General features: G+C 47.7%; 1 protein-coding gene across 1 annotated transcript in view; it reads left to right on the forward strand.

The window, feature by feature from the left end:
- Positions 1 to 17,547, forward strand: part of LOC135900491 (derlin-1-like) — a 59,928-nt gene that overhangs the window by 17,367 nt on the left and 25,014 nt on the right. Inside the window, exon 3 of the mRNA XM_065429974.1 lies at positions 16,907 to 16,971. Within this exon, the coding sequence (XP_065286046.1) occupies positions 16,907 to 16,971 (65 nt within the window). The remainder of the gene's footprint in view (positions 1 to 16,906; positions 16,972 to 17,547) is intronic.

The raw sequence follows: 17,547 nt of genomic DNA on the forward strand, positions 1-17,547 counted from the left end.
CTTCTTTTCGTCCTTCGATCGCCTGTCACAAGAACTTTCCAGCTCAATGCTAAAGGCAGTCAACAGCAGCAAGACCGACTTGTCTTTCCGTTTGACGATGGATAGTTTATCGACACTGCGCACTTTACAGTGCCGCGCTGTAGCGCTGTAGCGCTCGCCGCGCTGTAGCGATCGGTCTTGATGAAATGTCACCGCAACTCCACTTGTTCCGTTAGCCATGATTGCTCCTGTCAAGAAGGCATTCTGGCCAATTAGACATTCTGCTACCTTCATATACGTGTAAAATGTCTGTCTGTGAACAGAGAAGTCTGCTCACTTCTTCCAAGTGTTTCTAGGAGCTTCTTGACTATACTTCCACGAAGCCCAAAATCCCACATATTCTCTTCTGATACTGTGCCTTTACCGATGTAGAGAGTGAATTGAATATGCACGCTCCTCTCTGAAATCCTGCTGAAAGTATTTCAGAAAATAGGTGAAAGGTGTGCCGGCTCGTTGACTTCCCCCGTTACTTCTTCAATAAAGATGTCAGCAAAGCTGATGAAAAAAAGATAAAGAAAATAAGTGTTATCGCACAGCTTGCACTACTCTCCCAGCGTGTGTGATGCATATTTGGTGCGAGCAGCGAACCTTTTCTTCATCGGGTGGACGTGTAAAACAAAAAGTCAAATTAAAAAAAAATGCTCAGGTTGCAGGCCCGAGCACGAGGAACTCGGCCAGACAAACTAAGGCCTGTCCTCAGCCTTGTTGGAACGCCGGAGAAGCTCATGCTTTGGCTGCTTTCAGTTGGAGTTCTTACTCTCATTGATCTATCAATGAACGATTTCCCCAAACTTCACTTCCTCGTCATCCCCCGTCTGCTCGTTGAAATGGCGACCACAAGAGAGTTCACTACATCCACGGTCACCGAAAATGGAAAACAATTAGCGCTTCCTAATTGTGTTGCGCTGACAGAAATGACTAAAACATACGAACCAACTGCTCCTTCACTTTAGTGGACCCCATGTTCTAGGCGTCGTGTAATCTGCGGCGTCTTGGCCATCGTTGCTGTCATCACTCTCAGCCTCTGTGTCGCTGCCGTTGTCTAGATTATTTCAATAAACTCGGGGTCCTTAAAATCTGAAAGATTCGCATCACTCTCTGGCAGGAGGGCTTCCATTTCTACGTCAATCAGGTACTTTCCTGAAAGTGATAGTGTGGCCTGAAGAAGCCACAGTGCCCGATCAAGACACGAAATTTGAACTGCTGGTAACCATAATTTACAACAAAGATTAGAGATTCAAATTGATCACAACTTCATAGCATACATTTGATTAGTGCTTTAACACAGAATGGTAAAAAGAAACCACGAGAGCTTCGAGAGAAAACAAATTACTCAGCACGAGGACGAAAAAGTTGACGTTTGCCTTGAAACGACGTTTTCAAATCAACCCTGCGTCGCTGAGAGGGCTGCCAGATGGTCCCAACAAAATATAGCCAAATGATTTCAAAATGTAGTAAAAGAATAGCCAGACCATAAGCTTCCGAAAGCGAAAAATAGCCAAAAATATAGGCAAAACGTTTGATGATGTTCTGCAGGTGTCTTATAGATGGCAGAGATGGTATTCAGATCTCACCGCCTATTTTCCCGGCTCTAAAATTACTTCCGCCGCATGCAACCAGCACAACACTGGCCTCAAGATCTGTCTAAAGATTTCTAGTGAGATCTGCCACTCAGACTTTAATTTAGACACTACTTATTGTTACAATGAACCGAATAATTTGTTTTCAGAATTACTCATGGCGTTATTGATATTTACTAAGCCCCGTTCTGAGCTAACTTTAGTTCACGCCTTGTTTTACCCGAGAAATTTTTCTATAAGAGTCGGGCAAAATAGTGCCAGGTCCAACCTCGAGGATCAGCTTTGGCTGGCCACGATCGAGTGCCCAAGAGGCGGCCCCAACTCAAGGCATTAATATATGGATGCCTTTCCTATAGGCTTGATTCATAAAATAAACATGTTATTTTTCGAACTCTCTCTTTCTCTTCCAATTTACGCGAAAGCAGCTCGACGCTGAGTTAGCAAATGCTGCTGCTTGGAGGCACACTGGACCGGGGAAAACTTGAAACCTTCTCTAATTTTTCTAGTGCGAAGAAGCGGTAGTTGTGACTGCAATTCGCATTTGAGTGGGAACAGGCACAACGACCTGCTGGCCCACAGCAGAATAGGTGAATTAAAGTTTATGCTTTCATTTGCGACCTGGATAACGGCGATGGCAATAATCCAGATGGTATTAGTATCGAAAGGAGTTGGACTAGCTGCGCAATATTTAAACACGGATTCGCTGAAAGATTCGTGCAATCTGAAAACGTGTACGCAGGATCCTGTGAATGCAGGCAGGAATGCGTGTGTTGCCAAATTTTTGAGGGAGACTGTGTACTTCACTTTCAGTGTGAGTTAAAAAAATAAAGAAACGTAATTACACTAGGGAACACACAAAATCAATTTTATGGGTCGCGCACGACTGTCATGGAGTAAAGTACAGCGTAAACCCCTTTGTCTAACAAATTAAAGCACTATACACCAGGACAGGAAGTCGGTAGAACGCTATGCATACGTTTTCAAACTGACGATAACTCTTTGCTTAATCACCCGAATCACCACTATGAAGTGGGCAAAAATAATAAAATAAGCACGTAACGGTACCACAAACACATATTAAGTATATCGAACGTAGTTTTATTTTCATCACAGCTCGAAAATACGCATGAGCAAAGTACAATGTATTGGATAGTAAGACGAATACAGAGGGATTACAGTGGTCGTAATGTGCATATAAAAGTAAGCCATAATTGCAATTACTCGTCCGCACGTAGTTTCGAGGGGAAAAATTGTCGCAGGAGTACGGTATGAAAACCGACGAGTTATCATCCTGACGTTGGCAAGGCAATCACTCACCGACTTTTGGTGAGCAATGGCCTTGCCACCTTTACTGTGGATGAACATTTTTTTCATATGGTTGCAGAGCTTATCACTGTAATAATATGCAAAGTTCAAAGAGTACCAGTCAAAAAGTACCAGTCAAAAAGTACCAATCAAAAGTACCAAAATACCAATCGGAACTTCGGCATAACACAAAGCTGCTTGACTAAAAGAAAAAACAAAAAAATTGCGTAGAGTCCCAGTTGATACTTCTCACGCTGGGGATTTACACAAATGGATTAAATATAGAATCCAGCCCCACTTGAGTCAACTCCCACTGCAACTTGGACCATACAGAATCCCACTCTCCGCCAGAGCAAACTTAACGCAGTGTCTCATTCGACATGCAGCTTCTCGGATCACTCTTTGTCAATGAAATCTGGCTGAACAACACGCTTTCGGCAGCTGCGTTCGAAAGAGGCAGTGCAAGTAGGGACAAAGCAAGCTCAGATAGCGGGCGGTACATTGGATTTCCGGCACTGCTCTTTTTTTTTTGCATTGCTGATGCTAGCCCGCAACTTGCTCATGCTTGGTAATACTAGAGCAGAACATTTCATTTTGATCGACAGTCGAGACTACTGCGCTTCGCTGAGCTTGTACAGTGCACGTCACTCTTGTGTAGAGCGCGGTAACGACGCCTGCGGTGTCTGGCTAGATAGATAGATGTTATGAGCGTCCCCTTTGGAACGGGGCGGTGGGTTGTGCCACCAAGCTCTTGCTACTATACTGCTTAATATCCTACCTAGGTTAAACAATGAAAAAAAACATTTGAACTACCACGCCCAAATTTTCTGATCCCCTATTGCGAACTGTGCTTTTGTACGTCTCCGTCTTTTGTCGTTTCCCTACTTTTATTCCACCAATCCTCCAATCGCCTCTTACTAATGTCTATTGCGGACATGTTTGCTTTACCACTACTCCCTCTGAACCCAAGGGCTTCAAGGAGGCCAGTCGTGCCTAAATCGAGCGCTGGGTAGACTTCTTCACATTCTAATAAAACATGCTCCGTCGTTTCCCTAGCTTTACTGCAGCAAGCGCATGCATCTTCTTCCTTCTTATATCTCGCTTTATAGGTGCGTGCAGCACTTCATTTCGGGATGAAAAAAAAATGATGGTGGCACTATTTCTTTCATCAGAGCACCACATTCACAAGTGCAATGTTAAAACCTACGTGAGCTTTGCTAGCTTTCGAGCAGACTGGCACATTCACAGCAAGTTGTCTCTGCAGGAACGGAGCATAAATATGCCATTCGTGGAAGTAAATAAAATTGAATGATACGGGCCGTAAGCTCATCAAAATACACAGGGCATTGAAAACGCGCGAGAGTGTCGCAAAAAGCACCGAGACTGCAGGAAAACATGCATGTGTACAGACAGCCAAAACACGCGAGCAGCCGCGGGTAATGCCTCGCCACCCCGTCTGCGCCGTGATGCCCGAGCAAAGCTTAAGGGGCTTTAAGCAAAGTGCGACAGCAGCGCCACGAGATGCGAGGATCGGGGGTGGATCAACGCAGTTACAGGAGTTCGTAAATTGAACCTTGTGTAGTGACGTTGGGGCACGCAGCGGCCGACCGATCTAATCTCGGGTCCAGTCACTACCGTTAGACGTCGCTGCCTGCTTCCGGAGAGCTGGTTTTGAAGTGAGGGAAGCTCGCAGTGAAATTGAGTATGAAGAACGGCTGGGGAATATGGAAGAAAGTAAATTGTCTGGGGGAGTGTTCAGATATCTGTACAGGAAAAACATTGATTCGCAGTAGAGGAAAAGAACTAGGAAACTTACCAGCAAGTATGCGGCCTGTAGGGTGGGCAACACAGCAACAAAGAAGGTCAAGCAGAAAGTCAAAGAGGCTGAATTAATCTCATGGGTGGCGGCAATGGAAAAGAAACCTGCCATGAGTAACTACTTAAGAGAAAAAAACGAAATCAGGAAATAAGCCATTTATGATAACTCAAAGGGGAGCTCATTACTTTTCGAAGCGAGATCGGGATGCCTTAGAGTGTGTATATACAGGGTGCCCCGCTAATTTCAGCCAGATCTTAAAGATATGCAAATGCCACGTAGCTAGACAGAAGAAAGGTAATGTCGTTTGCTCTCGCTTGGAGATAGATTATGTTTTTTTCATTCCGCTTGATTACATCATCAGCCCTAATAAATAATCAGCTTCAAAAATATTGTAGTTAGGTGAAATGTTTCAATGAGAAAATTGTCGAGCGACATGAAAAACTCCCGATACAGTTTTCTTTTCCTCAATGCGTGCTGCATAAAGTGTTTTTTCCGGGCGTGAATGTGTGTGTGTGGTTTTTATTGGCGCAAGGGCTAGGTATGGCCAAAGAGTGCCATGCAAGTGTGAGTGATTTCTTAGTGGAGTGATGGGTTCTATGAAGTTGATATGACATGGCTGTAAAGGAGCCTAAAATATAGTCACTGTAAAGTGCGTAAAATGTACGTGTAATAAAATTATGGCTGTGACAAATGATGAGTACTATGAGCATTTACGTGCATTGCAAAATAACGATACAATATAAAAAAAGACACACGTTTCTAAAATTCACTAGAGCACCATGGCCTCCTTCGAGCCCTTGGGACACAAGGGCCTGGAGGCATGTGCTATATAAAACAACTATCACAGCGGCATCCTCTGTAGAGAGGATGCGCTACAAAACCTTTGGGCTATTAACATGCAAGACCACCTCTTTTAAAAGACCTAGGAGAGCTTTGGTGGTAACAATGCGCGCGTGGCGCGCCATCTGTCCGGGCAGCGCCGTACATGGAGAAGAGGGGGTCTTCTGTGTTTGCCGCAAGATGGCTCTGCGTGTGCGGAAAGCGCAGAAGAAATGCAGCGGAAACGCACTTCGCTACTCGTGTAATTGCGACTTCTGTAAGTTACATGTTCATAATTACCGATATACACCGCAGTATAACTTTCCACGGCTAGTTTCGAAGGCAACACCGCATTCACTAGAGGCGCGTTTGTACCGATTGGAAGCATCGAACTCGTGGCTGAGTGGTAGCGTCTCCGCCTCACACTCCGGAGACCCTGGTTCGATTCCCACCCGCGGATCTTGGAAGTTGCTTTTTATTTATGAAGTGCCTGCCGTGATTTATCGCTCACGGTCAACGCCGCGGACGCCGACGCCGACACCGACGCCGACGACACCGGCTTTTCTGCGACACGAGCTCCTTAACGCTATCGCGTTAAAAAGGGGTTCTTTACCAATAAACATAGGAGGATGGAGAGGCAGATAATAGCGGTATGCTAGAGGAAAGTGTTCCCTTCTTTCTCTTTCGGCTTCCCGACACTCCACGAGGACGTGCGGGACGGTGAGCCGCTCACCACATCTACCGCAGGTTCGAGGTCAATAGAAAATTGTGAGTAACATATGTGTGTCCTATTCTGAGTCGGCAGGATAGGACGTCAACTCTTCGTGATTTAGTAACGGAGGGCCAGAAACCTAACTTTGGCTTAATCAAGTGGAGCTTATTATTTGTTTCGCTGTCCCACGAGCGTTGCCAGTGTCTTCGCTGTTTGGTTCGCAAAAAAGGCTTGAGGTCTGTGGCAGGAATATTGTGGTGCTATTACCAGCTTGAGGAGCGACTGACGTGGCCATTTGGTCGGCCAGCACATTACCTTCGATGCATCTATGGCCAGGAACACAGCACATTATTGCATGTCTACGAGCTGAATAAATATTGCACAAATACGAGTAAAGCTGAGTAAGAACAGGATTTTTGTGTTTTCTTAACGACATGAGCGCTTTTACGACACTTAACGAGTCCGTAAATATGATTGCTTTTTCCAGCCCTAATTTCTCTATGTGTTTAACCGCAGACAGTACTGCGTAGGCTTCTGCGGTAAGTATACTGGTATGGGGGTTCAATACACCTGTTTCAGAAAAAGAGGAGCCAACAGCCGCGTAAGTCACGCCAACATGCGATTTTGATGCATCGGCGTAAAATTTAGGAAAAAAATACTTCGCTTGGAGTTCATGGAAATGCATCCGAAGTTCGAGTTCTGGTGCATGTTTTGTAAGCCTTACAAAAAATATATCACATTCAATCACCTGTCAATCCCATGGAGGTAGATACTTCGCTGGAGGCATCAAGCGGTGTTCGAAGAGTGGGACATCCATTTCCACGCTAAGCTCCCTCACGCGCAGTGAAAAAGGCCTTCTCACTGAGGGTCGATTGTCGTAAAGGGCAGTGTAGGTCAAATCACTAATGGTTTTAGAACACGGATGATCAAGATTAAAGTACATTTTAAGAAAATATGTGAAGCTGGTGTAAGATCTCTGCATATGGAGTGACCACTCATTCGATTCTACATATAAGCTTTCGATCGGGCTAGTTCTGAATGCGGCTGTCGCCAGACGGATACCGAGGTGGTGGACGGGATCCAGCATCTTTAGTGCGCTCGGGGCGGCACAGTTGTATACTATGGCACCATAGTCTAGCCGTGATTGAACGAGGCTCTTGTAAATATTCATTAGACATTTCTTGTCGCTACCCCATGTTGCGTGAGATAGCATTTTGAGCAAGTTCATTGTTTTTAGAAATGTAGTTTTGAGATATTTTATATGCGAGATGAAAGTAAGCTTACAGTCGAGTATTACACCTAGAAATTTGTGTTTTGTTGACAGGTATTTGCTCTCCACATAGTTCCACGCTCGGGCCTGGAACCAGGCTGCTCTTTCCTGTAAAAAGAACGCAAGAACTTTTGTGGGTGTTGATTTTAAACCCATTTTGTCTGCCCATTTAGATATCTTGTTCAATCCCTGCTGTACTTGTCTTTCGCACACTGCAAGTTACAGGATTTAAAACTATTTGTATGTCATCTACGTAGACGGAATAAAATATAGCTGGTGGTAATGAAGCGCGGAGTGTGTTCATGTTAAGTATAAAGAGGGTGCAGCTGAGCACACCTCCTTGGGGTACACCAGTTTCCTGTATAAATAGACGTGAAAGTACACTCCCGACTATCACGCGGAATGTACGGTTGGACAAATAGCTTTCTATTAGGGCGAGCATATTGCCACGGATGCCCATTCCAGACAAGTCTCTCAAGATTCCGTAGCGCCATGTTGTGTCGTAGGCCTTCTCCATGCTAGGAACACGGATAGGAAATATTGTTTATGTAGAAAGGCGTCGCGAATGTTTCCCTCAATGTCCACAAGGGTTGTGGAGCACCCTTCTCTGAAGCCACAGTGAAAGGGATCAAGCATTTGGTTTAATTCCAGGAAATGTATGAGTCGCCGATTAATCATTTTCTCAAACAGCTTACAAATGCAACTTGTGAGTGCTATCAGGCGGTAACTTTACGCCAACGAAGGATCTTTACCTTGCTTCAGAATGGGAATCACAATCGCTTCTCTCCATGCAAGTGGAAGATATCCAGCAGCTCAGATAGCGTTGAAAAGTGCAAGTAAAGTCAGTTGTGTATCAGTGTGTACGTTCTTAATTATGTCGTACATAATTCTATCAGGTCTCGGTGCAGAGCTCTTGCATGTGATCAAGGCAGCTCTCAGCTCGGCAATACTAAAGGGACGGTTGTAAGGCTCATTCTCTCGACTTTTTCTTGTGAATGGCTTACGTTCTTCCATTTGTTTATATTTGAGAAAAGATTGTGAATAATTGGTTGAACTTGACACGCTATCAACATGCTCACCAAGTGAATCTGCCTGGTCTTGCAAGGTGTCACCTTGTGTGTTTACCAAAGGGAGGGTATATGTTTGTCGCCCTCTTATCCTACTAACCCGGTTCCAGACTTTGGCCTTATCTGTACACGAGTTGATACCTGATAAAAACTTCTGCCAACTCTCTCTACTGGCCTGTCGGCGGGTTCGCCTGCCTTGGGATTTTACTTTTTAAAAATTGATAAGATTCTCCACAGTGGGGGAGGCGCGTAGCAACCCCCACGCTTTGTTTTGTTTCTTACGGGTGATCCTGCAATCGCCGTTCCACCACGGGACACGCCATTTACATGCCAAGCCATTTACTTCTGATATGCATTTAGGTGCAGCATCTATAATGAAGGCTGTAAAATACTGCACAGCAGCATCAATTCCTAAAGCAGACATGTCCTTCCATGAGATACTAGTGAGAGTTCGGAACTTCTCCCTCGTCGACTGTATAGATCTTCCACCTAGGAGACTGTGGTAGATATTAGTTTTCTTTATATATTCTCCGCAGTATAGGGAAGTGGTCGCTCCCGTAAGGATTGTTCATAACTTCCCATTCGAGTTCAGGCAGTATAAACGGAGAGACTACGCTGAGATCAATTGAGGAAAAAGTTCTGTTTGCAAGACAATAATATGTGGGTTCCTTCTTATTCAGAAGGCACACACCAGAAGAAAGAAGGAACTGTTCAAGAAGACGACCTCGCGCATCTATACGAGAGTCGCCCCACAGGGAGCTGTGCGCATTGAAATCGCCAAGAAGAACATAGGGTTCTGGCAATTGATCTATAAAGGATTGGAATTGAAGCTTCGTTAATTCGTAATGTGGGGGTATGTAAAGAGAGCTAATGGCGATGAGTTTGTTTAGGAGAACAGCTCGAACCGCCACTGCTTCAAGAGGTGTTTGTAGCTCTAAAAGATGACACGCAATGCTCTTATGGATAACAATAGCGACACCGCCCGATGATGCGACAGCATCATCGTCATCTTTGCGAAAAGTTATATACTGTCGTAGAAAGTTTGTGTGTTTGTATTTTAGGTGTGTTTCCTGTAACCACAGCACTTTTGGATTGTGTTTTTGGATGAGTTCCTGCACATCATCAGCGTTTCTAAGAAGACCTCTGACGTTCCATTCGATTATTTGTGTATCCATATTGGAAGTCAGTAGGTGCTGTGTGTGTGGAAACGGAAGTTATGCCTTAGATTACAGAGCTCTGTCGTGGCCCTGTAATCGGGGTTTTGCCCTTTCTGAAGCGTTCGAGGGAGCCTTGCCGCTCCTTAGGCGCTTGATGCGCCTTGAGCATAGGTGTAGTGTCCACTGCCTCTTGTGAGGCGCCGGACACGTGCTCTTGCGAGCGAGAAGTTACCAGCGAGGGTCTCGCCTTGGAAGGCAAGACCCCCGCGCCCACTAGCCCGGAGGTCGATGGGGCTCCCTGGGGGATTTGGCTGCACCGGCTGTTGCCAGCGCTGGAAGGGGCCAGGGAGGTTGGGGCGGCCTCGGCTGCGCCCACCTTCGGGGTCGGTGGCCCTGTCCGCTTGGTAGACGGAGCAGCGCTAGCTGCAACCGTCGCGGGGGCAGATGGCGTAACTGCCGACTCGCTGGTTGTGGGTCGGACAGCCGCCGGTGGCCGTTGTGCCGCTGCCCCCTGACGCGTCACATCGGCAAAGCATTTTTTGGGCAGGTATGAAACCCGCCTGCGTCCCTAATTGAATGAGATATTCTCTTTTACTTTGATCGTTACGATTTCGTTTTCTTTCTTCCAGGATGGACACGACCGCGAGTACGCGGCGTGCTCCCCATCACAGTTTACAGAGTGGAGAGAATTCTCTCAAGCTTCAGAGATGTGTTCATGCGCGCTGCATTTCGCACAAGTTTGGCGGCCTCGGCAGCTCTGCGAACTGTGGCCAAAACGTCGGCACTTGAAACATCGCATGGGATTTGGCACGTACGGCCTAACACGGAGCTTGATGTACCCGGCCTCGATTGACTCGGGCAGGACACTCGAACCGAAGGTGATTATCAAGTGTTTGGTTTGGATTTCTTTGCCATCTCGCCTCATCTTAATTCTTTTGACATTCATAACATTTTGTTCACTGAAGCCCTCCAAGAGCTCAGCCTCAGTGAGCTCCAGCAAGTCATCGTCCGAGACAACGCCGTGGGAGGTATTCATCGTGCGGTGCGGGGTTACTACTACTTGGGTCTCCCCAAATGCTACTAGTTTAGGCAGTTTCTCAAATTGCTTCTGATCGCGGAGCTCCAAGAGGAGGTCACCGCTAGCCATCCTCGACACCTTATATCCTGGAACAAAAACTTCGGTACTTCGATACAAGGTACGGTGAGATTGTTCGCACTTGTTTGGCTGGTTTTTCTGAGTGGATCACGTGAAAACGAGGAAAATTGTGCACTTGGCGTCCGAAAAACTGAAAGACCTCTTCGGTGCGCCCTCGTTTCTGAGGGCGATCAGGGAGTTTAGGAGAAGCGTTTTCCATAAGTACAGTTGGGTTTTCGGCCGCGATGCCGACCACCCACCATGGAGCCCAACGGGGGGACGTGTCAGAAGTTCCTGCTAGAGAAACCCTGCCGACGCCAGCCGCACATCGCTGATATAACCAAATACAGCCTAACCAAGGCTGGCTAGCCACACAAGGTTAACCCTTGCCGCCGGGAAACTAGGAAGTGAGGAGAAGTGATGAGAAGACAAGAAAGATGAAAACGGCGAGAGAGAAAGACGAAGATTGGAGAGGAGGACAGGAAAAGGCGACTGCCGATTTCCCCCGGGTGGGTCAGTCCGGGGGTGCCGTCTACGTGAAGCAGAGGCTAAAGAGGTGTGTTGCCTCTGCCGGGGGCCTTAAGGGTCCGAACACTCGGCATCGGCTGAACCCCCAGGATCCCCCTTTCCCCAGACACGGCTAAGCCGCGCACGGCTACATACGTCCTGTGTGGGCAAGGTCATGGAACGCATGGTTCTCAGAAGACTTCAAGCACACCTGGACGAGACAAATCAGATGCCGGCGACCATGTATGGATTCCGCCAGCACCTGAGCACCCAAGACGTCTTGATCCAATTACACGAATTGGTGATTAAAAAAGCAACGAGGCACGCGCCCCGGGGTATACTGGCTTTGGACCTCAAAGGGGCCTTTGACAACGTGTCCCACGCCAGCGTGCTCGAGAACCTGCGCAAGACGGGGTGTGGCCGCAAGACCTACGGTTATATCAAAGATTTCCTAACCAATAGAGCAACAACTATCCGGATAGGAAATGAACGGTCAGAGCCTGTGGAGCTCGGAGACAGGGGTACCCCACAGGGGTCTGTCCTGTCGCCTCTGCTTTTCAACCTAGCACTCCTGCCCCTGCCCGAACTACTCAATCAGATCGAGGGCGTGGACCACGCGTTCTATGCCGACGATATAACGGTGTGGACGAACCGCGCGGGTTCCGATGCCTGGGTGGAGGAAGCCCTGCAGAGAGCGGCAACGACCGTCCACGAGTATGCCAGGACCTGTGGCCTGAGCTGCGCTCCACAGAAATCGGAGCTGCTCATGGTGCAGCCCGGAAGACCGAAGAAAGAGCCGCCGCCAAACATAATCATCACCATCGACGGCACAGAGATCAAACCAACGCAGCAGATCCGGATACTGGGCCTGCTGTTGTGCAGCGACGGCAAGGCGCACGCAGCCGTCAACAAAATCAAGACCACATCCGAGCAAGTCCTCAGCATGATCCGGAGAGTCACCAACCGGAACAGAGGAATCAAAGAAGAAGACGCACTGCGCCTGGTGCAGGCATTCGTCGTGTCACGCGTAACGTACTCCGCCCCGTACCTCCAGCTTGCGAAGGTGAACCGCGAAAGGCTGAACACGACGATAAGGAAAGCAGTAAAACTCGCCATGGGCATCCCAGTCTACTCGTCAACGCAGAAGCTGCTGGAAATGGGTGCCCACAACACGGTGGAAGAGCTGGTGGAAGCACACCTATCCCACCAGAGGGTAAGGCTGAGCCGGACAGAGCACGGTCGGGCCGTCCTACGCAAGATAGGATGGCAAATTGAACAGCTACCGACAACGGAGCCGCTCCCCACAACGTGGAGAGACATTATTAAGACCAAGCCCCTCCCCCGGAACATGCAGCCGGGGAGGAACAACGAGAGACGCTCTGCGCGGGCCAAGGCACTGGCTCGACAGCTGGAAGAGGACCCCGAGGTCCTCTACGCGGACGCCTCACTTCCCAAGCACGGAACCAGAGCAACGGCGGTCGTCACCACCATAGATAAACTTGTCACAGGCGCGTCGATACGGACGACGAATACAGCCGAAGCAGAAGAAGTGGCCGTGGCCCTCGCACTCGCACAACCGGGAGTGAGGACCGTTGTCACAGACTCCCAGACCGCCTACGCAAGCTACCGCAAGGGGAACATCTCTTCCGTGGCACTAGCGATCCTCAACAAATGCAAATCACCGGGGCGGGCCGTTGAGCTCGTGTGGGTCCCGGCTCACTCGCAAGTGGAAGGCAACGCACTCGCCGACCACTATGCCCGAGAACTATCGATCCGGGCCGAGGACGAGCCAGGGCTACCGCACCCCGTGACAAACTACAAAGACATCACGCAAATGTACAGAAGCGGCAGATGTAGGCTTCCCCGTCCGCATCCGCAACTCAACCGAATTCAGCAAACGATCGTGCGACGCATGCAAGCGGGGTCGCTAGCGCATCCAGTGCTCTTGCATAAGATGTTCCCAACAGAGCATGACACTTCATGCCCTTTTTGCAGACGGTCAAAAGGCACTCTAGCACACATCCTTGCAGAGTGCACTAAGCTCAAGAACCCCCCACCACCCCTACCCCCCACCCTCCCCAGCCCCAACCCCCCCGAGCGATGGGAGACCTTGTTGTCCAGCCCCGACCTACCGACCCAGCTCGCGCTGGCGGCTAGGGGCCAGGAACTGCTGGACACATATGGGACCTGAGAATAAGGTTCCACCCCATCTGGTGCAAGCGCGCACCACCCGTCACTAAGGGCTCAGCACAAAAGTTGATTCTCTCTCTCTCTACATGCGGGAGGGTCCAACCCTCGTGTGCTCGGGTACGTGGTGTCGCAACACACCAAACGCCTGCTGATGCAGACGCCCCCTGCGGGGTTTCCGAGCGTGAAAGAAGCCCGCGAATACACGCGAAGTGCCTTGAGCGGCCAGTCACGCGGCAATGTTGCGTGCATTCGCGGGCTCTTTCACGCTCGGAAAAACACTTTTATGTAGCGCGTATTGCGCAAGAAAAAGCTGTATCGGGAGTTTTTCATGTCACTCTACAATTTTGTCATTGACAATATTCATTGATTTATAATATTTGAGAAGTTGAATAATTAATTAAGACTAATGTAATTAGGCGGAATGAAAATAAAATAGTTTGAGCATCTCCAAACGACGGCAAACATTGCCTTGGTTCTGTCCAACTACATGGCATTCGCATATATTTAAGCTCTGGCTAAAGCTAGCTGGAACACCTTATACATCGAGAAGTGCCTTGGATTTATTCCTACTATTTTGAAAGTGCTCCGATCGGCTTGCTGACGTCTACAACTGCTGATGAGTAGTATCTATTAGTACTAACTAAATAATTAGTTGCCCGATTGACCTGCGGACAGCTGCAACAGCTGATTATAGCAACATAAGTACTTATAAACTAATAGTTTAATTACATGACTAAATTAATATTCGAGGGGCCATGCACTGACGAAATATTTGATTTGTAGATCGTATAATAAAAAATGCACTTCGTGGATCGTGGTTTTACCTGCCAAAAGCACGATATGATTATGAGGCACGCCGTAGTGTGGGGCTCCGGAAATTTCGACCACCTGGAGTTTTTTAACGTGCACCTAAATGTAAGTACAAGGGTGTTTTCGTCCCCATGGAAATGCGGCTGCTGAGGACGGGATTCGATCCCGTGACCTCGTGCTGAGCAGCCCAACACCATAGCCACTAAGCCACCACGGCGCGTGTATCTCATGTTCTAAAGAGAAAGACTTATCCCTAGGTGGATGAATGCGAAAACATTGTCACCACCAAATGTCCATGGTTCGACTGCCACCAATGACTGTGGGTTCGAGTGCCTTAATTAACTCTGTATTAATTACTTCACTTTAATAGCTACTAAAGCTAGTCGGTTCGACTTCTCCCAATTGTGGGTTCGAGTGCCGCAATGAACTATACTCCAAATAAACCTACTGTTACGCCCACAAAAGGCGTTACTTTGAAGCCGGGTAGAGATAGATGTGATGGCCTTGAACAGCTGAGCGCCTGTCGATATTCAGCTAGCCAGCCACACGTCGTCTTCTTTGTTCACCACTCTTTGGTGCCCCCGCATACTGTTTGTTGATGCGTGAACCCACTATGCGCGTACGAGCGTCACACTATGTCTTAAGTCACTCTAGCTTAATTAACTTCACCTTAATTAACATCAAAGGTCATGCGTTCCAGTGCCTTAACTCTATTTCAATTATCTGTGCCTTAATCCACTCTGCCTTAATTATTATTGCTTTAACTGATGCCGTCAATTGCCTCGATTGGCTCACTTGGGCTCCCTTGATTTTTTCGACCATCGTGTGGTCGCACTAACGCCGCCTCATGAGCCATACAACGTGTTCGTATTAATAATTAATTAGTACTAATCAGCAACAGCTGATTACAGCTACTCATCAGCTACTTACAGTCACTCATCAGCAACAGCTAATTAGCAGAGCTCAGTGAACGGCCGGGGCTGCTGCGGCCCTGGCCTAACACTCGGTAGCACGTGTTAAAGGGCGAAGGACCAAGCCTGCGACGTCTAGAACATGGTGTAGTCTAGTCAGGTCTAGTCAACAGGAGAGCACCGGGAACGAGAGTTATCGCTTGGCGCCATTGCTATAGGAGTGACATCACGGCGTCCCGCAGGCGTGTAAGCCAATAGCATGGCGCTGCGGTTGCCATGCGTTGTTCCTTCTGAATATTCCAAATACGCCTCCGGGGGAGCGCAGCAGCATTTTCACAGCTACGTAAAGTTTTTTAATCAGTCTGCTAAACGCGAGACTATAAAAACTATAAAAAACGCATCGGTGAAAGAACTTGTTGCGTTCGTAAGTTGCGAAGTCGGAAGCCCCGAGCAACTTCGCCAACGCAGAGCTGCACCCGCGTAGAGCTGGATGGATGGATGGATGGATGGATGGATGTTATGAGCGTCCCCTTCGGAAAGGGGCGGTGGCTTGCGCTACCAAGCTCTTGCTGTTATACTGCTTAATGTCCTACCTAGGTTAAACTAGAAAAAAAAAAGAGCTCGCTGTGGCGCTCCCTCCCTCTGGCGGCAAACCAAGGCACGGGGGCGCCCAAGATATACGGCGCCTACGGGGAGGTAAACAACTGGACCTAGTCTACAAACGTTGGCGCGCCCAGACAAACCTTATCTCGAACCCAGCAGCTACTGTTAGACGTCGCTGGCTGTGTTCGGCGGGTGGTGCTCCTGCATATGCTCCCGCAGGGAGCAGAGTTGCGCATAGGTCCGTCATTATGTTCCAGCCTTGCAGTGAAGCCACTGCTCGCGCGTGCAGGTGGCAAATGCCGCGTGGTGTTCCATTTGCTTTTTCGTCTGCTGGTCGCGAGCTACGTGCTGCAATTGTTCGCAAGTGCAGAGCAAGATGACACGCTTTAATGCAGGCTATGCTCGAACCATTGGCGTAGCCGGAGAGGGCTAGGATTCAAACCCGTCGAAATTTTTATTATGTGCATATATACAGGGACATATACAAACACGCATGAACGTGCATATAGGGGCAAGACCACCCTCGTCTCCCAAAATAAAATCCTGACTCAGTCATCCTTGACACGGATAACAACAACAACAACAACAACAACAACAACAACAACAACAACAACAACAACAACAACAACAACAACAACAACAACAACAACAACAACAACAACAACAACAACAACAACAACAACAGCAACAACAACAACAATAATAATAATAAAAACAACAACAACAGTGTGACACTTGGTCGTGCTTTTAATGAAAATATAGCGCCAGCAAAGAATAAGGTTCAAATTAGTACTCGCTTTTTGATAAGGCTGAAATTAGTTACAGCAATTACCTGGTCAATAGTTATTTGTCAGAGTAAAATAAACGCTGGCTTTATAGCTTTTCATCTCAGTACCCTCGCTAATGATGCCTGAGCTCTCCCTAGTTTACATATTGCTACAACGCATGCCTCCTGCTTTCCTTTTTGTTATTTTTTTTCCAGGCCATTTTGGTGGGCACCCGGCACATTACCTCTTCATGCTACTTTTCAACTGGATCTGCATAGTTGTATCCTTCTATGTTGGAAGTTGGCTGAGTTCAGCCTCTCGGACGAGAGTAGTAAACAAGTCCCGCCATCCGAGAAGAGCACAATTACTGCAGTGAACTTCTGTATTGTAATTTGTTGGCACAAATTTTTTATTATTTAAGCCATGCAAAAACGGTACAGGGATTGGACAGGCCGCAGTGTGGACTACCAGAAAAAAAAATGTGCAACAGCAGCGTGTAAAAAAGCATGGGAAAGCGTGTATACCAGAATATGTACTGGATGTCGGGTGTAGAGGTATCCACGCATTTACAACTATTTTATCTAAACCGCGGGCTCATTAACGTTCACATTTCCCAAATAGGTAAAATTGTGCAGTGCATGCGTTCATTGTAACGGTTAGTCGCAACGCTCAATTTTCTTTTCTATCAAGGGAAAATAGAAGTATGCGTCATCTGCAGCGTTGATATGCGTTTGGAAAAACTTTCGTCGGTATAGTAGGTGAAACCTATGTATTCAATACGAGCTGTACCCAGAAAAACGCAATGCACTTCCCCCCTTCAGCTTCAAAGAGAGCCGAGACAGCTGGAGCCCGCTCA

The sequence above is a fragment of the Dermacentor albipictus genome, chromosome 5 (assembly GCF_038994185.2).
Source record: "Dermacentor albipictus isolate Rhodes 1998 colony chromosome 5, USDA_Dalb.pri_finalv2, whole genome shotgun sequence".
In the NCBI taxonomy this organism is placed as follows: domain Eukaryota; kingdom Metazoa; phylum Arthropoda; class Arachnida; order Ixodida; family Ixodidae; genus Dermacentor; species Dermacentor albipictus.